This window comes from Oncorhynchus nerka, linkage group LG15 (genome assembly GCF_034236695.1).
Source record: "Oncorhynchus nerka isolate Pitt River linkage group LG15, Oner_Uvic_2.0, whole genome shotgun sequence".
Taxonomy (NCBI): Eukaryota; Metazoa; Chordata; class Actinopteri; order Salmoniformes; family Salmonidae; genus Oncorhynchus; species Oncorhynchus nerka.
Window position 1 is genome coordinate 56353693 of NC_088410.1, and position 17473 is coordinate 56371165.

Sequence of the window (17473 nt, forward strand, 5' to 3'; positions counted from 1 at the left end):
GCAGTTAACCCACTGTTCCTAGGCCATCAATGAAAAAAATAATTTGTTCTTAACTGATTTGCCTAGTTAAATGAAGGTAAAATAAAAAATGTGTTGTGAGGAGGGAAATGTACATAAATAAACATCGATATGGTTTGATTTAAATCATTATATCTCTTACAGCTTAATCTAAACAAGATACAGTTCCTTCGGAATGTATTCAGACCCCTTGACTTTTTACACATTTTGTTACGTTACAGCCTTATTCTTAAATTGATTAAATTATTTTTTCCATCAATCTACACACAATACCCCACAATGACAAAGCAATAAGAGGTTTTTAGAAATGTTTCCCAATTTATTAAAAATAAAAAACGAATATATCACATTTACATAAGTATTCAGACCCTTAACTCAGTACTTTGTTGAAGCTCCTTTGGCAGCGATTACAGCCTCGAGTACAGCCTAGGACGCTACAAGCTTGGCACACCTCTATTTGGGGAGTTTCTCCCATTCTTCTTTGCAAATTCTCTCAAGCTCTGTCAGGTTGGATGGGGAGCTTTGCTGCACAGCTCCTGGTCTCTCCAGAGATGTTCGATTGGGTTCAAGTCCAGGCTCTGGCTGGGCCACTCAAGGACATTCAGAGACTTGTCCCCAAGCCACTCCTGCATTGCCTCGGCTGTGTGCTTAGGGTCTTTGTCCTCTTGGAAGGTGAACCTTCGCCCCAGTCTGAGGTCCTGAGTGCTCTGGAGCAGGTTTTCATGAAGGAGCTCTCTGTACTTTGCTCTGTTAATCTTTGCCTCAATCCTGACTAGTCTCCCAGACCCTGCCGCTGAAAAACATTCCTACAGCATGATGCTGCCATCACCACACTTCACCATAGAGATGGTGCCAGGTTTCCTCCAGATGTGACGCTTGGCTGTCAGGCCAAAGAGTTCAATCTTGGTTTCATCAGACTAGTGAATCTTTTTTCTCATGGTCTGAGAGTCTTTATGTGCCTTTTGGCAAACTCCAAGCAGGCTGTCATGTGCCCATCTCCACAGAGCGACTCTAGAGCTCTGTCAGAGTGACCATCGTGTTCTTGGTCACCTCCCTGATTGCTCAGTTTGGCTTGGGCGACCATTTAAGAATGATGGAGGCCACTGTGTTATTGGGAACCTTTAATGCTGCAGAACTGTTTTGGTACCCTTCCCCAGATCTGTGCCTCGACACAATCCTGTTTCAGAGATCTACAGACAATTCCTTCGACCTCATGGCTTGATTTTTTGCTCTGACACTGTCAACTGTGGGACCTTATATAGACAGGTGTGTGCCTTTCCAAATCATGTACAATCAATTGAATTTACCACAGGTGGACTCCAATCAAGTTGTAGAAACATCTCTCAAGGATGATCAACGGAAACAGGATGTAACTCAGCTCAATTTCAAGTCCCCCAGCAAAGGGTCTGAATACTTATGTAAACAAGGTATTTCTGTTTTTTATTTGAATACAATTTGCAAACAATTCTAAAAACCTGTCTTCGCTTTGTCATGATGGGGTCTTGTGTGCAGATTACTGAGGATGTTTGGTTGTTTATGTCACCCGTGCTCCCTCTCCGGCCTCTAGGTCACCAGGCTGCTCGTTGTGGCACACACCTGTCACCATCGTTACGCGCTTCAGCGCATTATGGCACTCAGCCGGACTCCATCACCTCCTTGATTACCTGCCCTATATATGTCACTCCCTTTGGTTCCTTTCCCAGGTGTCATTGTTTCTGTTTCATGTCTGTGCGTTTGTGTTTCTTGTTTTGTATTATGTTTTCATTTATTCATTAAATGATTCACACCCGGATCTTGCTTCCCGACTCCCAGTGTCATCCATTTTTGAATAATGTTGTAGTAAGTAACAAAATGTGGAAAAAGTCAAGGGGTCTGACCTGACTGTTACAGAGCAGATGGACAAGGTAACGGGTAGATGAAGAGATGGAAGAGATTGGGAGAGAGGAGAGGAACAAAATGATGTGAGGAATTCATCCAAGGAAAAAAAAAAGAAAAATAAGTAAAAGCCGAGAGGGGAAGATAGTTTGAGGAAGAAAGACAGAGGCCTAAACAGAAGAGGAATGTAAAAAAACAACTAAGAGAAAAAAGTCAGAGGGTAATGTTAGACGGTGTGCACGTACGTGTGTGTATGACGGTGTGTGCACGTGTGCGTGAGGGGGTTACATTCGGGTTAATGAGAGACAGATGGACGCCAGGCCCCAGATGTGTCTTATGCGATGTTATGCGTATGTGTTCTGCCGTCAGTGATGAAGAACGAAACCTCAAATGATGTCACCACGCTAATGAGGAGACTGATTGCAACAACACACACATCCCATTTGAACACAGGCCACTGCACTGAGACAAAAAGCCATAGGGCACCAGAGCCACGGGCCAGTTGGCACTGTGACACACTGGGCTGGCACTGCAGGAGGGACTGAGTTTACACTACAATACCGCTGAGAGGAAACACTGTGTGTGTGTGCGTGCGTGACAGAGAGAGAGAGAGCGATAGAGAGAAAAGAGGATGTGTGTGTCAAAAGAGAGGGTATAGAGAGTCTAATATGAAGGGCGAGTTTTGTTGGCCAGAGCAGAGCTATCTGACCTACTTTCAGGTCCCTTCTGCAAGCAGCAGCAGCTCGCGCGCATGTGTGTGTGTGTGCGTGCATGTGCTTCTGTGTGAGCGTAAAGGTCCACATCTGTGTGTATGTGTACTACACAGGGCTGGGCGGTATGGCCAAAATACTGCATCATATCACTATATTGTTCTTGTTTTTAACAGTATTTTACGTTTCTGAAAAATACAAGTTCTAAATATGTTTTATGAGTAGTGCATGACTCTAGAATGGCAAAAAAAAGTGAAAGTGATTCTAAGTGAATTGAAATGTAATGGCAATGGTTTTGACGTAGACACATGCAGGCAGTGATGAGGAGATTTGTTTCCCATTTCAGTAATACACATGATCTCAAGTGTTCTGGTTGTGCGGGTGGATGGTCCCTAGACTCGATGCTGTATGTTAAAGTTATATCTGTTTATAGGGATTGAGGTCCAAAGACCAAAGACAGATTGTTGTTGCGTTCCGTGGAACACCGTGGGTTCTTTAGTAGCTGACAAAGTGGTTTTGATTTCCCGATGACATTTTCTCCGCTTCTCTTTTGGAGGTGTCTCCCTGTTGCGACTTGTATGAAACCAGATTGATTTATTATTGATTATATCCGCAAATGCTCATCTCTTTTGTTCACCTGAAAATCCCCTTAACACCATTCATGCTCCACAGCTCGAAAACAGGCCATAAAGACATCAAATGTTCATGTGTTACACACCCAGGAGGACTAGCATTGTACCTGTAACGTGTGTGTGTGGGTGTGTGTGCACGCGTGCATGTCTTTTATAGATTGCTCTTTGGACCAGGAGCTAAGGTAGATGTTTTATTGCAGCAGATCGGTCTAAAACCTCTCTAAGTCCCCATACAGTACAGTAAGCTGTAAAAGGGAGAGAGAGAAAGAGAGAGGGATAGGAGAGCAGAGGAAGAGAAAGAAAGAGATTGGGAGTGAAAAAAGTGGATAATAAACAGGGAACTACACCCTGAAAAACAAATTGACGCAGATAAGAGAGGAAGGAAGGACGAGGAGGAGGAGAAATGGTGTGTGTGTGAGCGTGTGTGTGTGTGTGTGTGTGTGTGAGCGAGCGCGCGTGTGTGTGAGCGTGTGTACGTGAGAGAGATTAGGCCAGTTACCTGCAGGATGACGCTGTCAGGCTGGCTGAAGTTGGGGGAGCTGGAGCGAGTGTTAGTTCCTGGGGTGGAAGGCCACAGACCCAGTAGCTTCCTCCCACACGTCAGGATGCTGAGGGAGACACAGGATGACGGTCATCCCACCGACACGCACACACAGACACACAGAGCCTCCTGAACTGCTACTCACTGTCTGAAGTTGAAGAGGGGCATGGTGACCCAGCCCAGAGAGTCGATGCTCCTCCGCTGCTTGCTGCCCTTCTCCTCCGCACCTCCAGGGGGTGGTAGAGCGCTGGCATACAGAGTCACCGTCAACTGGGTCTCCCTTGGCAACTGGTTAATCTGCACTGGGAAACACACCCTGGGGGGGCGAGAGGGACAGGGGGGAGGGAGAGGAGAGAGATGCAATGGAAGAGGAGGGTAAAGAAGCATATAAGGGGAAGAGAGGAATGGAAAAGGAAAGAGGGTAGGGGGTTGTGAGAGAGAGAGTTGTACTTGAGTCCTTGTGAAATGCAGTATACAGTAAATTCAAATTTTACTACAATGAGTAGTCTCGGATCCACTGTAACTGTTAGTCAACAGTAAATGATCCCATCTGTTATATTTAGCCCTGTGTCATCCACATGGGACCCGTGCGCTTTCAACATGAATGCGAAGAACACATTAAGAACTCTGTTGGAATTCCAAAACTTCAAAAAGACTAGTTAGCATGAAAGGAGCTAGCGTCTTGCTAACAAAAAATAGCCACGTTATAAAACACACACCATTGCCAATGGGGGCTCTATTAGCATGCGTCGCTAACTAAGAAAACATTGTCAGTTATGCGGACAGACTGTGGGCTACATTATGGACGGGTGCCTCATAAAAGCCTCTCACGATAAGATATCCAGCCAAACCGTTTACTTTCAGGACTTTTATACAACCAACAAACCAAGAGCTGTTTGAGGAAGGCTACCTTACAAAGATGTAGATCGCTGCACTCCCTCTCCAAAGCACTCCGGACAGAATTAAACATGGCTAGGGCTGCAAAATTCCGGGAACTTTAAATAAATTCTCTGGTTTTCCCCAAATCCCGGGTTGGAGGATTGTTCAAACAGCTCTTGGTTTGTTGGTTGTAACTTTTATTGAAAGTTCCCGGAATTTTGCAACCCTAAATTTGGCCTATTGGTGTTTATTCCACCTTATCTTAAGTGGCTCCATCAAGCCGGACAGGGTCAAGCAGTCTTCTCGGGAAGTGGTGTTTTACTGTGAAGGCTTTGCACTGCTGTTGTCACATCTGGAGATGTCAGCACCACTAGGTCAGCTCAGGCTTGATAATCCACCAGGACACTAAATCCACCCGGATACCGGAGGATTCAAAATATCCTTACAATAGACGCTAAAAAAAGATCCCAACAAACAGTGTCTTCAAAAATAGCCCCAGGGACAATGCATTAAGGACACGAGGTAGGGGTTGGAGAGATCAGAAAATAGCCACCGGATGCTGCTGCATAGCTACCTTCACATCTCTTGTAAAGGAGATAAGTTTTACAACCCACAAATTGTAACTAAGCGCGCAAGCTTATTGAAGCAGATGTGAACCATTCACAGTATGTTTTTATTTGTGGGTTGTAACTAATCTCCTTTAAAAGATTGGCTGGGTGTCTGTAAGGTCTGTTTTAATAGGCTGTGAGGTTGGTTGAGGTACCTGGCTGTGATTGGTTAAAATGTCTATAAGGCCTGTGGAAACAGGCTGTGTTTGGGTACATACCTCTGGTCCCAGACCACCAGGTGAAACAGGTACTTGCTGACCTGCTGTTTGCTGGTGTGCTGCGGGGCACAAAGTTCCGCCCCTCCATGGGTCAGAGAGCATGACAGGAAGAAGCCCTCGTAGCTAACAGGAAGAGGAAGAGGAGGTCAGCCAATGGGACAACAGAGTAGATGATATTATGAAACCCCATTGGCCTATGTATGTAAACGCTATTATTACAAATAACTGAGGACCAAGTTGGAGTCATGCGAAACGATGCATAACAAGCAAGACTTTTCTTCGTGGGTCTGTGTTCAATTCAATCAATGTCTTCTGACTATGGGAAATTAACGGAGTTCTCTTGTGAGTGTGTGTCAGTTGTGTAGTGTATATCAGTGTATGTTAGAGTATACACTGAGTGTACAAAACATTATGAACATTATGCTCTTTCCATGACATAGACTGACCAGGTGAATGTAGGTGAAAGCTATGATCCCTTATTGATGTCATTTGTTAATCAGTGCAGATGAAAGGGGAGGAGACAGGTAAAGAAGGATTTTTAAGCCTTGAGACAATTGAGACGTGGATTGTGTTCCATTCAGAAGGTGAATGGGCAAGACAAAATATTTAAGGGCCTTTGAACGGGGTATGATAGTAGGTGCCAGGCGCACCACTTTGTGTCAAGAACTGCAACACTGTTTGGTTTTTCACGCTCAACAGATTCCTGTGTGTATCAACAATGGTCCACCACCCAAAGGACATACAGCCAACTTGACACAACTGTGGGAAACAATGGAGTCAACATGGGGCAGCATCCCTGTGGAACTCTTTCAACACCTTGTAGAGTCCATGCCCCAATAAATTGAGGCTGTTCTGAGGGACAAAGTGGGGGTGCAACTTAATATTAGGAATGTGTTCTTTATTTTTTGTGCACTCAGTGTATATGAGTATATGTGACATTTATAATATTATATACTAATACTACAGGGATCATCAACTAGATTCAGGCACGGACCAATTTCTTCTTGAGTGGATGGTGGGACGGCCAGAACAAATAATTACAAATAATTTGTAGACTGCTAATTGACCGCAAGAAGCCAAAACAGATATAATATTTGACTAAAATATAATCATTTCAAATATTGCTTACATTTGTATATGATCACGTTGTCTCTCTCTTATGCATGGAAACACTTGGAAACAGATTTCCTAAATTAAAATAACTTGGAGCTGATTTCCTGGTGTCCAACTTCTTCGAGATAGGGGGTGCTCTTTTAATTTTTGGATAAAAAACGTTCCCGTTTTAAACAAGATATTTTGTCACGAAAAGATGCTCGACTATGCATGTAATTGACAGCTTTGAAAGAAAAAACTCTTGACGTTTCCAAAACTGCAAAAATATTATCTGTGAGTGCCCCAGAACTAATGCTACAGGCGAAACCAAGATGAAATTTCATACAGGAAATGGTCCAGATTTTGAATGCCCTGTGTTCCAATGTCTCCTTATATGGCTGTGAATGCGCCAGGAATGAGCCTGCACTTTTTGTCGTTTCCCCAAGGTGTCTGCAGCATTGTGACGTATTTGTAGGCATATCATTGGAAGATTGACCATAAGACACTACATTTACCAGGTGTCCGCCCGGTGTCCTCCGTCGAAATTATTGCGTAATCTCCAGGTTCATGCGCGTTCCATTTTCTTCAGAGGAGAAACCAAACTGCCACGAATGATTTATCATCGATAGATATGTGAAAAACACCTTGAGGATTGATTCTAAACAACGTTTGCCATGTTTCTGTCGACATTATGGAGTTAATTTGGGGAAAAAATCGCGTTGTAATGACTTAATTTTCAGGTTTTTTCTTACCCAAAACGAACAAAACGAACAAAACGGAGCCATTTGTCCTACACAAATAATCTTTTTGGAAAAACTGAACATTTGCTATCTAACTGAGTCTCCTCATTGAAAACATCTGAAGTTCTTCAAAGGTAAATTATTTTATTTGAATTTTTAATTTGATCTTTTACCAGGCAAGTCAGTTAAGAACAAATTCTTATTTTCAATGACGGCCTAGGAACAGCGGGTTAACTGCCTGTTCAGGGGCAGAACGACAGATTTGTACCTTGTCAGCTCGGGGGTTTGAACTTGCAACCTTCCGGTTACTAGTCCAACGCTCTAACCACTAGGCTACCCTGCCGCCCCAATGCTTTTCTTGTTTTTGTGAAAATGTTGCATGCTGAATGCTAGGCTTAATGCTATGCTAGGCTATCAATACTCTGACACAAATGCTTGTTTAGCTATGGTTCAAAAGCATATTTTGAAAATCTGAGATGACAGAGTTGTTAACAAAAGGCTAAGCTTGAGAGCTGATATATTTATTTCATTTAATTTGCGATTTTCATGAATAGTTAACGTTGCGTTATGCTAATGCTAATTGTTAACAGAAGAAAGGAAGACAAAATAAGGACAGAAGAAAAAGGAAAAGAAAAAGGACAACAAAGTGAAACCTCTAAAGAAACAAGAGACCATAATACAAGAAACAGCACTATAGAGAGATAGAACAACAACAACGCAGCCACTGCCAGCTAGCCTACTTCAGCAGTACTGTATCATTTGAATTATTTTAGTCAATAAGATTCCTGCTACGTAAGCTTAACTTTCTGAACATTCGAGACGTGTAGTCCACTTGTCATTCCAATCTCCTTTGCATTAGCGTAGCCTCTTCTGTAGCCTTCAACTATGTGTCTGTCTATCCCTGTTCTCTCCTCTCTGCACAGACCATACAAACGCTCCACACCGCGTGGCCGCGGCCACTCTAATCTGGTGGTCCCAGCGCGCACGACCCACGTGGAGTTCCAGGTCTCCGGTAGCCTCTGGAACTGCCGATCTGCGGCCAACAAGGCAGAGTTCATCTCAGCCTATGCCTCCCTCCAGTCCCTCGACTTCTTGGCACTGACGGAAACATGGATCACCACAGATAACACTGCTACTCCTACTGCTCTCTCTTCGTCCGCCCACGTGTTCTCGCACACCCCGAGAGCTTCTGGTCAGCGGGGTGGTGGCACCGGGATCCTCATCTCTCCCAAGTGGTCATTCTCTCTTTCTCCCCTTACCCATCTGTCTATCGCCTCCTTTGAATTCCATGCTGTCACAGTTACCAGCCCTTTCAAGCTTAACATCCTTATCATTTATCGCCCTCCAGGTTCCCTCGGAGAGTTCATCAATGAGCTTGATGCCTTGATAAGCTCCTTTCCTGAGGACGGCTCACCTCTCACAGTTCTGGGCGACTTTAACCTCCCCACGTCTACCTTTGACTCATTCCTCTCTGCCTCCTTCTTTCCACTCCTCTCCTCTTTTGACCTCACCCTCTCACCTTCCCCCTCTACTCACAAGGCAGGCAATACGCTCGACCTCATCTTTACTAGATGCTGTTCTTCCACTAACCTCACTGCAACTCCCCTCCAAGTCTCCGACCACTACCTTGTATCCTTTTCCCTCTTGCTCTCATCCAACACTTCCCACACTGCCCCTACTCGGATGGTATCGCGCCGTCCCAATCTTCGCTCTCTCTCCCCGCTCTCTCTCCTCTTCCATCCTATCATCTCTTCCCTCTGCTCAAACCTTCTCCAACCTATCTCCTGATTCTGCCTCCTCAACCCTCCTCTCCTCCCTTTCTGCATCCCTTGATTCTCTATGTCCCCTATCCTCCAGGCCGGCTCGGTCCTCCCCTCCTGCTCCGTGGCTCGACGACTCATTGCGAGCTCACAGAACAGGGCTCCGGGCAGCCGAGCGGAAATGGAGGAAAACTCGCCTCCCTGCGGACCTGGCATCCTTTCACTCCCTCCTCTCTACATTTTCCTCTTCTGTCTCTGCTGCTAAAGCCACTTTCTACCACTCTAAATTCCAAGCATCTGCCTCTAACCCTAGGAAGCTCTTTGCCACCTTCTCCTCCCTCCTGAATCCTCCCCTCCCCCCCTCCCTCTCTGCAGATGACTTCGTCAACCATTTTGAAAAGAAGGTCGACGACATCCGATCCTCGTTTGCTAAGTCAAACGACACCGCTGGTTCTGCTCACACTGCCCTACCCTGTGCTCTGACCTCTTTCTCCCCTCTCTCTCCAGATGAAATCTCGCGTCTTGTGACGGCCGGCCGCCCAACAACCTGCCCGCTTGACCCTATTCCCTCCTCTCTTCTCCAGACCATTTCCGGAGACCTTCTCCCTTACCTCACCTCGCTCATCAACTCATCCCTGACCGCTGGCTACGTCCCTTCTGTCTTCAAGAGAGCGAGAGTTGCACCCCTTCTGAAAAAACCTACACTCGATCCCTCCGATGTCAACAACTACAGACCAGTATCCCTTCTTTCTTTTCTCTCCAAAACTCTTGAACGTGCCGTCCTTGGCCAGCTCTCCCGCTATCTCTCTCAGAATGACCTTCTTGATCCAAATCAGTCAGGTTTCAAGACTAGTCATTCAACTGAGACTGCTCTTCTCTGTATCACGGAGGCCCTCCGCACTGCTAAAGCTAACTCTCTCTCCTCTGCTCTCATCCTTCTAGACCTATCGGCTGCCTTCGATACTGTGAACCATCAGATCCTCCTCTCCACCCTCTCCGAGTTGGGCATCTCCGGCGCGGCCCACGCTTGGATTGCGTCCTACCTGACAGGTCGCTCCTACCAGGTGGCGTGGCGAGAATCTGTCTCCTCACCACGCGCTCTCACCACTGGCGTCCCCCAGGGCTCTGTTCTAGGCCCTCTCCTATTCTCGCTATACACCAAGTCACTTGGCTCTGTCATAACCTCACATGGTCTCTCCTATCATTGCTATGCAGACGACACACAATTAATCTTCTCCTTTCCCCCTTCTGATGACCAGGTGGCGAATCGCATCTCTGCATGTCTGGCAGACATATCAGTGTGGATGACGGATCACCACCTCAAGCTGAACCTCGGCAAGACAGAGCTGCTCTTCCTCCCGGGGAAGGACTGCCCGTTCCATGATCTCGCCATCACGGTTGACAACTCCATTGTGTCCTCCTCCCAGAGCACTAAAAACCTTGGCGTGATCCTGGACAACACCCTGTCGTTCTCAACTAACATCAAGGCGGTGGCCCGTTCTTGTAGGTTCATGCTCTACAACATCCGCAGAGTACGACCCTGCCTCACACAGGAAGCAGCAATTATCAGTTTTTCTCCTCCTGCGATTTTCATGAATAGTTAACGTTGCGTTATGGTAATGAGCTTGAGGCTATAAATAGGATCCCGGATACGGGATTGCTCGTCGCAACAGGTTAAAAAACGAATAAAGTCCAACAATGAAATGGGGGGGGGGGGGAAGAATATAGAGGGGCCCAAATAAAAAACAATAAAAACTATAAGTTAAAAATAAGTGGTACATGGTTACCAAACTGGCGGTCAGCGGGATGAACTTGGCCCGCACGCTGCACGTTGGGGAACCGTGTACCACTTATTGCTGACTTATAGTTATTATTATTTACAACGCTTCTCCTCTTACTCCGTTTAAGCTAACTTTAAAACGTGCAGACTGGTCTGATATTGTGCTTACAACTTTTTGATACTACATATACTTTTTGAACACTTTTATTAAACTTCCATCCACTTTCATGGCATTTCTTCAACATTCTAAAGCTTCCACTGTGACATCATGACTTCCAATGTAGCCTGTTGGGCCAGTAACCGAAAGGCTGCTGGATCGAATCCCAGAGCTGACAAGGTCAAAATCTTTTGTTCTGCCTATGAGCAAGGCAGATAACCCACTGTTCTCTGGGCACTGATGACGTAGATGTTGATTAAACTTGATTAAATCAGTTTTTCCTGCACACACCTTTAGTGTCTTTCTAACACACACACACACACACACACACACACACACACACACACACACACACACACACACACACACACACACACACACACAGACAAGTGCCTAGCAACCAATCAGAGCTCGGCCCCACCCCTCGGGTCAGAGGTCAGGCAGGGTTCCCAGGCTGTCAATCACCCTTTGTTAGGAACCAATCACGTGCCAGCAACAGTTTCAGGGGAGACAAAGGAGACAGCAAACTGGGGTTCAGCGAGGGGAGTGGGGGTGGAGCAGTGGACCATTCACGTGATTGGAAGGGGGTGAGGGAGTGGCAGGGCCATTCCAATGCACAGCAGTGGGGACAGGGTAAAGTGCAGGGGCAGAGACAGTGGTCGGGGCAATAAGGCTGTTGGGTGAAGGGTGGGGGAATGGTAGGACAAGTGTATAGAATGCATTGGATAGAATGTATGGGAATAGTGAGGTGGCAGTGCATCTGGCCCTGGTTATGGAGCTGTGCCAGGGGAGAAGAGAGGAGAGGAAAGAGCAGTTACTGAGAGGAGACATATGAATGGAGATTCAGGGTGGGGGGGGGGGGGTTGGGCTGAGCTGAATACACAGGCCAATATAGAGGGAGCGATGGCATGGGAGAAAGGAGGGAAATCGTGGGAGGGAAGAGAGGATAGGGAAGTAAAGGGAAGTGAAAATGGGGAGAAGTGTAAAGGGAGAGGGGGAAAAAGGGGATGAATAGTTTTCTTTTGGGGGGGGGTGGCAGATGAGGCTGTTTCTCAGGGTTCTCTATGTATGCTGCTATGCTCCATAACACCATGTAATCCTCTTGGATTATACTGGGGAAATCCAGCCTGAACAGCTGGCCCCCAATTGTCATACTTGAATAAAAGTAAAGATACCTTAATAGAAAATGACTCAAGTAAAAGTGAGTCACAGAGTAAAATACTACTTGAGTAAAAGTCTAAAAGTATTTAAATATGCTTTAATATTAAAAGAAAATGTCTTTTTTTTTCAATTGCTAAAATATACTTAAATATCAAAAGTAAAAGTATAAATAATTTAAAATGCCTTATATTAAGCAAACTCAAACACTCAGACATCATTTCCAAATTAAGCATGCGTGTTTACTGAGTCCGCCAGAACAGAGACAGTAGGTATGACCAGGGATGTTCTCTTGATAAGTGTGTGAATTGGACCAATTTCCTGTCCTGCTAAGCATTCAAAATGTAATGAGTGAGTACTTTTGGGAATGTATTGAAGTAAAAGTAGTCAAAATTATAAATAGCAAAGTAAAGTGCAGATGCCCCCAAAAACTACTTAAGTAGTACTTTAAAGTATTTTTAGTACTTTACACTACTGGTTACGTGCGTAAGTGCGTGCCAGAGTGTACAGTATGTGTTTTACCTGGCAGCCCATGTGATGGGGATGCGATGTGCAGCGTAGACGCTGAAAGACAGGACGTTAGTGACCAGGCCTGCTTCCTGTGTGGGTGACGTGTGCCGGTTGCTCTGCACCGTGGTGTGGAAGTTAGCATTGAACGTGCTACAGTACAGCTCCACCAGATCCAAAATGGCTGCCGTCAGCTTCTCCACCACTTTCTCTGCAAGGGGGAAGTAAACCACTTAGATTCACAGAGCCTTCATTTAGCAGACACTCTCTATGAATTCAATTAAAGAGGGCTAAACAACCACTTAACACAAGCTTTAAAAGTAAAACCTTAAATAATAAATGTTAGTAACAATCAGTGTGCAGAACTTAGCATATATTAAAGATCTCTCCTGAATCACAACAGCTGTCTGTCAGTACTATTCGTTATCTAAGAGTAGAGTCAGAGTAATACACAACACCAAGTCCATGCTCTTAGAGTTTATTGCCATGTTATCACCATACTTCTAATCCCTGAGAGCTCTTTACTCCTACACTGATCCTATGACCTCTCATACAGTGTGTATTTGACCTCTTAATAGCCTTGTGTTTGTACACTACCAGAGGAGAGTCAAACATCAGCTCCATCATTCATAGGGCTCTGGTCCAAAGCAGTGTGCGCTATGTAGGTAATATGGACCCTGGTCAATTGTAGTCCACTGTGTAGGGAATAAGATGCCATTTGGGATGCAACCATGTCAACACAGCTTATTTGCCTGGGTTTCCACTCTTTACATATGTCTCTTCATACGTCGAGTGGAGCAGCTCAGCCCTGTAGGGAAAACAACATCCAACCTCTCGGAAATATTACCCCTTTCTTTATGAGGGCAGACAGACGGATAGCGATGCAGATGGATGGAGGAGGTGGTGAGTGTATCTGTGTATCCTGTATGAAATTAGCCATCCTTCCTGTTTGTCGGAGTATAGCTGGGGGAGGTAGGGGATTTGTCTCAAATGGCACCCTATTCCCTATGTAGTGCATTACCTTTGAACAGAGAACAATGGGCCCTGGTCAGAAGTAGTGCAATATAAAGGAAATGGGGTGCCATTTGTTACCCAGCCAGAGAAATCGGTAAAGAGGGACATCCGTGGCGTACGTCACAGCGAGTCAAGGACACTTCCGCTCTGATACGAGGTAGGGCTACTGTGACAGACCAGTGTGCCTGCTTAGCAGTTTAGCTTCTTCCCCATCTGGGTACACTGTCCGTACAACGGCTCAAACCAGGTTGCTATGCCACGCAAACACACCTGACCGCCCGCTTCACAACGTACTTGCGCTGCTGAAAAGCTAGTAATTCGGTGACGTGAGTGGAGACATTTCAAGCTGTTGGGAGAGCTTAAGGTATGATCTTAAAGGGATGGTTCACCCAAATTACAAAAAATACATATTGGTTTCCTTACCCTATAATCAGTCTATGGACAAGGTATGAGAGCAATCCATGCTTTGGTTTAGTTTCCCTGGTTTCCACATGCTATCGCTTTAGCATTCATGGCACAAATCCCATTTAAAATATATATATATATACACTTGAAGTCGGGAAGTTTACATACACTTAGGTTGGAGTCATTAAAACTTGTTTTTCAACCACTCCACAAATTTCTTGTTAACAAACTATAGTTTTGGCAAGTCGGTTAGGACATGTACTTTGGAGAAATGTCCTCTAGTCTAATGAAACAAAAATAGAACTGTTTGGCCATAATGACCATTGTTATGTTTGGAGGAAAAAAGGGGATGCTCGCAAGCCGAAGAACACCATCCCAACCGTGAAGCACAGGGGTGGCAGCATCATGTTGTGAGGGTGCTTTGCTGCAGGAGGGACTGGGGTACTTGACAAAATAGATGGCATCATGAGGTAGGAAAATTATGTGGATATATTGAAGCAACATCTCAAGACATCAGTCAGGAAGTTAAAGCTTGGTCGCAAATGGGTCTTCCAAATGGACAATGACCCTAAGCATACTTCCAAATTTGTGGCAAAATGGCTTAGGGACAACAAAGTCAAGGTATTGGAGTGGCCATCAAAAAGCCCCGACCTCAATCCTATAGAAAATGTGTGGGCAGAACTGAAAAAGAGTGTGTGAGCAAGGAGGCCTACAAACCTGACTCAGTTACACCAGCTCTGTCAGGAGGAATGGGCCAAAATTCACTCAACTTATTGTGGGAAGCTTGGGGAAGGCTACCCGAAACGTTGAACCCAAGTTAAACAATTGAAAGGCAATGCTACCAAATAGTAATTGAGTGTATGTAAACTTCTGACCCACTGGGAATGTGATGAAATAAATAAAACTGAAATAAATCATTCTCTCTATTATTCTGACATTTCACATTCTGACCTAAAACAGGGAATTTTTACTAGGATTAAATGTCAGGAATTGTGAAAAACTGAGTTTAAATGTGTTTGGTTAAGGTGTATGTAAACTTCTGACTTCAACTGTATATTTAACCAGGCAAGTGAGTTAAGAACAAATTCTTATTTAAAATGACGGCCTAGGAACAGTGGGTTAACTGCTGTGTTCAGGGGCAGAACGACAGATTTTTACCCTGACAGCTCGGGGATTTGATCTAGCAACCTTTCGGGTACTGGCCCAACACTCTAACCACTAGGCTACCTGCCACCCGCATTCAAGTGAAAGAACCGATATCAGCATTTTTAGAGCATCATGAGAAATGCTAATATCGGTCCCGTGACTTAGAACATTAGCATGTGCAAACAGTGCCAAGGAAACTAAACCGAAGCATGGATTGCAGTCATGCATTGTTCATAAACTGCTTACAAAGTAAGGAAACCAATGTGTCATTTTATAATTTGGGTGAACTATCCCTTTAATTCTGTCACACTACTGTACAGACTTGTCCTTCATCCCATGACCCTATAATCCGGCGATCCTCCTCTCCATCTGTCCTCTTTCTCCCATCTACAGTGCCATATCATATCATCTCCTTCTTTCCTCCCCGTCCGTACTTCCTCTTCTCTTTCCCATCCTCTCTTTCTCCTTCCTCTTCCCCTCCTCCTGTCCTGTCTTTCATCCCCTACGCTACAGTATCTGTGTGTGTGTTATATTCTGTGTTGTGGCACAGTAAGACACGAGGAACCTACCTCTGTTCTCTTTGATGGCCAGCAGTGACGGATCCTGTGAAGAGACACACACAGTTACAGAACGCATTCAACAAATGGACTAACCTTGGTTCTGGAGTTACAGGAGTACAGAATACTGTGTGGGTAATGAATTTATATCTGATCTAAGCTCAGTTTTGTTTTTTAAGGTTACATTAGAGCTGTGCCTAAAGGTCATTTCTATCTGAAATGTGGCAGTGTGTGTATGTGTTTACCTTCTGGACTCTAGGCTGCAGACGACAGGGGCATGCTGGGAGCTGGTTGAGGGCGGAAGTGATGTCAGGCGTTTCCACAGCAGCCAGCGAGCTGCAGAGAGCCTTCACTGATTGGACCAACCGTTCCACATGCAACACAAGCTCCACCTTCAGAGGGGGGAGGGAGAACAGAGCGATTTCAACCTCACACATACACTTTCAAAATAAAAAGAGCCAAACATGTTTGCTTTTGTTTGTGTGTGTGTGTGAGAGACAGTGTGTGTGTGTGTGTGTGTGTGCGTGCATGTGCATTTGTGTGTGTCGCTGTGCCTGCGTGCGTATGCGTGTTTGTGTGCGCGTGTGTAGTAGGTTACCTCTGATAGTAGAAAGGACTCAGCCTCGTTGTGAAAGGTATCCAGAAGCAGAGTCAAAGCCTCTCTGTTCAAACACAAGTCAATATCAACAACACTAACCAGGTTTCTATCCAACCTTTGTACGAGAGTAAAGTGCAAGTCAGAATTTGGAAACCTTCAAGTTTGTCTGTAAACTTTCCAAATGTCGACAAAACAAAACACACTAGACGAGGTGGGATCTTTTTGAGTCGGTAAAACATTTCTTATGCAACAAATGGCGGTGGAAACCCCTTTATGTACAAATATTGATAAAATAAGCATCACATCGGCGAATGCTTGGAGTCACACTATGACATATGTGGTCCTCCCATAAAAATGTTGTTTTGATGTGCATTGCATCATTACGCACAGCCTTTAATCCGCATCAAGTCAATTATGATGGAAACACATTTCTGTTGGGAAAATGCGCATATTGTTTTTATGCGGATTTTAGAATATTCGCATGAAAATCTGTCCCCAATTGGACGGAAACTAGCTACTGTCAAGGGTATGAAAGTCCCAGCTTAAGGCCTTTAACTGCTTTCTAATGCAATTTGTGGTGTGAGAAATCTAGGCCCCTCCCCCTCACCTAGTAACGGTCTGTCTGATTGGTCGTTCCTGCAGCAGAATGCCGTGGTTCATCGTAGAGGGCGTGTCATCATCATCATCCTGTCAATCACAACATAACGGCATAATGAGTGTGTGCGTACGATTGTCTGTGTGTGTGTGTGTGTGTGTGTGTGTCGTGTGCATCCGTGTTGTGTGCCATGTGTGTGTGAGTGTTGTATATGTGGGCATGGGTGTTGTGTGCCGTGTGTGTGTGTGCATGGGTGTGCACACCGTGCGGCCCAGTTCTGTGTTGATAGAGCCTCTCTTGGTAAGGAAAAGACGGATGTCCCAGTCAAACTTCAGACACAGCTGGATATACTCCAACTCTGCCAACGTCTGGGAACTGAGGAGAGAGAGAGAGAGAGAGAGAGAGAGAGAGAGAGAGAGAGAGAGAGAGAGAGAGAGAGAGAGAGAGAGAGAGGGAGAGAGCGGGAGAGCGTCATAAACCCTG

At 45.2% G+C, this 17473-nt stretch overlaps 1 protein-coding gene across 1 annotated transcript in view; it reads right to left on the reverse strand.

Moving 5' to 3' along the window:
• The window catches only part of LOC115142939 (phosphatidylinositol-4-phosphate 3-kinase, catalytic subunit type 2 beta), a 70496-nt gene that overhangs the window by 32733 nt on the left and 20290 nt on the right, over positions 1 to 17473 (reverse strand). Inside the window, 9 exon segments of the mRNA XM_029682826.2 lie at positions 3735 to 3843; positions 3922 to 4092; positions 5482 to 5604; positions 12691 to 12886; positions 15810 to 15843; positions 16043 to 16189; positions 16396 to 16459; positions 17003 to 17082; positions 17254 to 17365. Of these exon segments, the coding sequence (XP_029538686.2) occupies positions 3735 to 3843; positions 3922 to 4092; positions 5482 to 5604; positions 12691 to 12886; positions 15810 to 15843; positions 16043 to 16189; positions 16396 to 16459; positions 17003 to 17082; positions 17254 to 17365 (1036 nt within the window).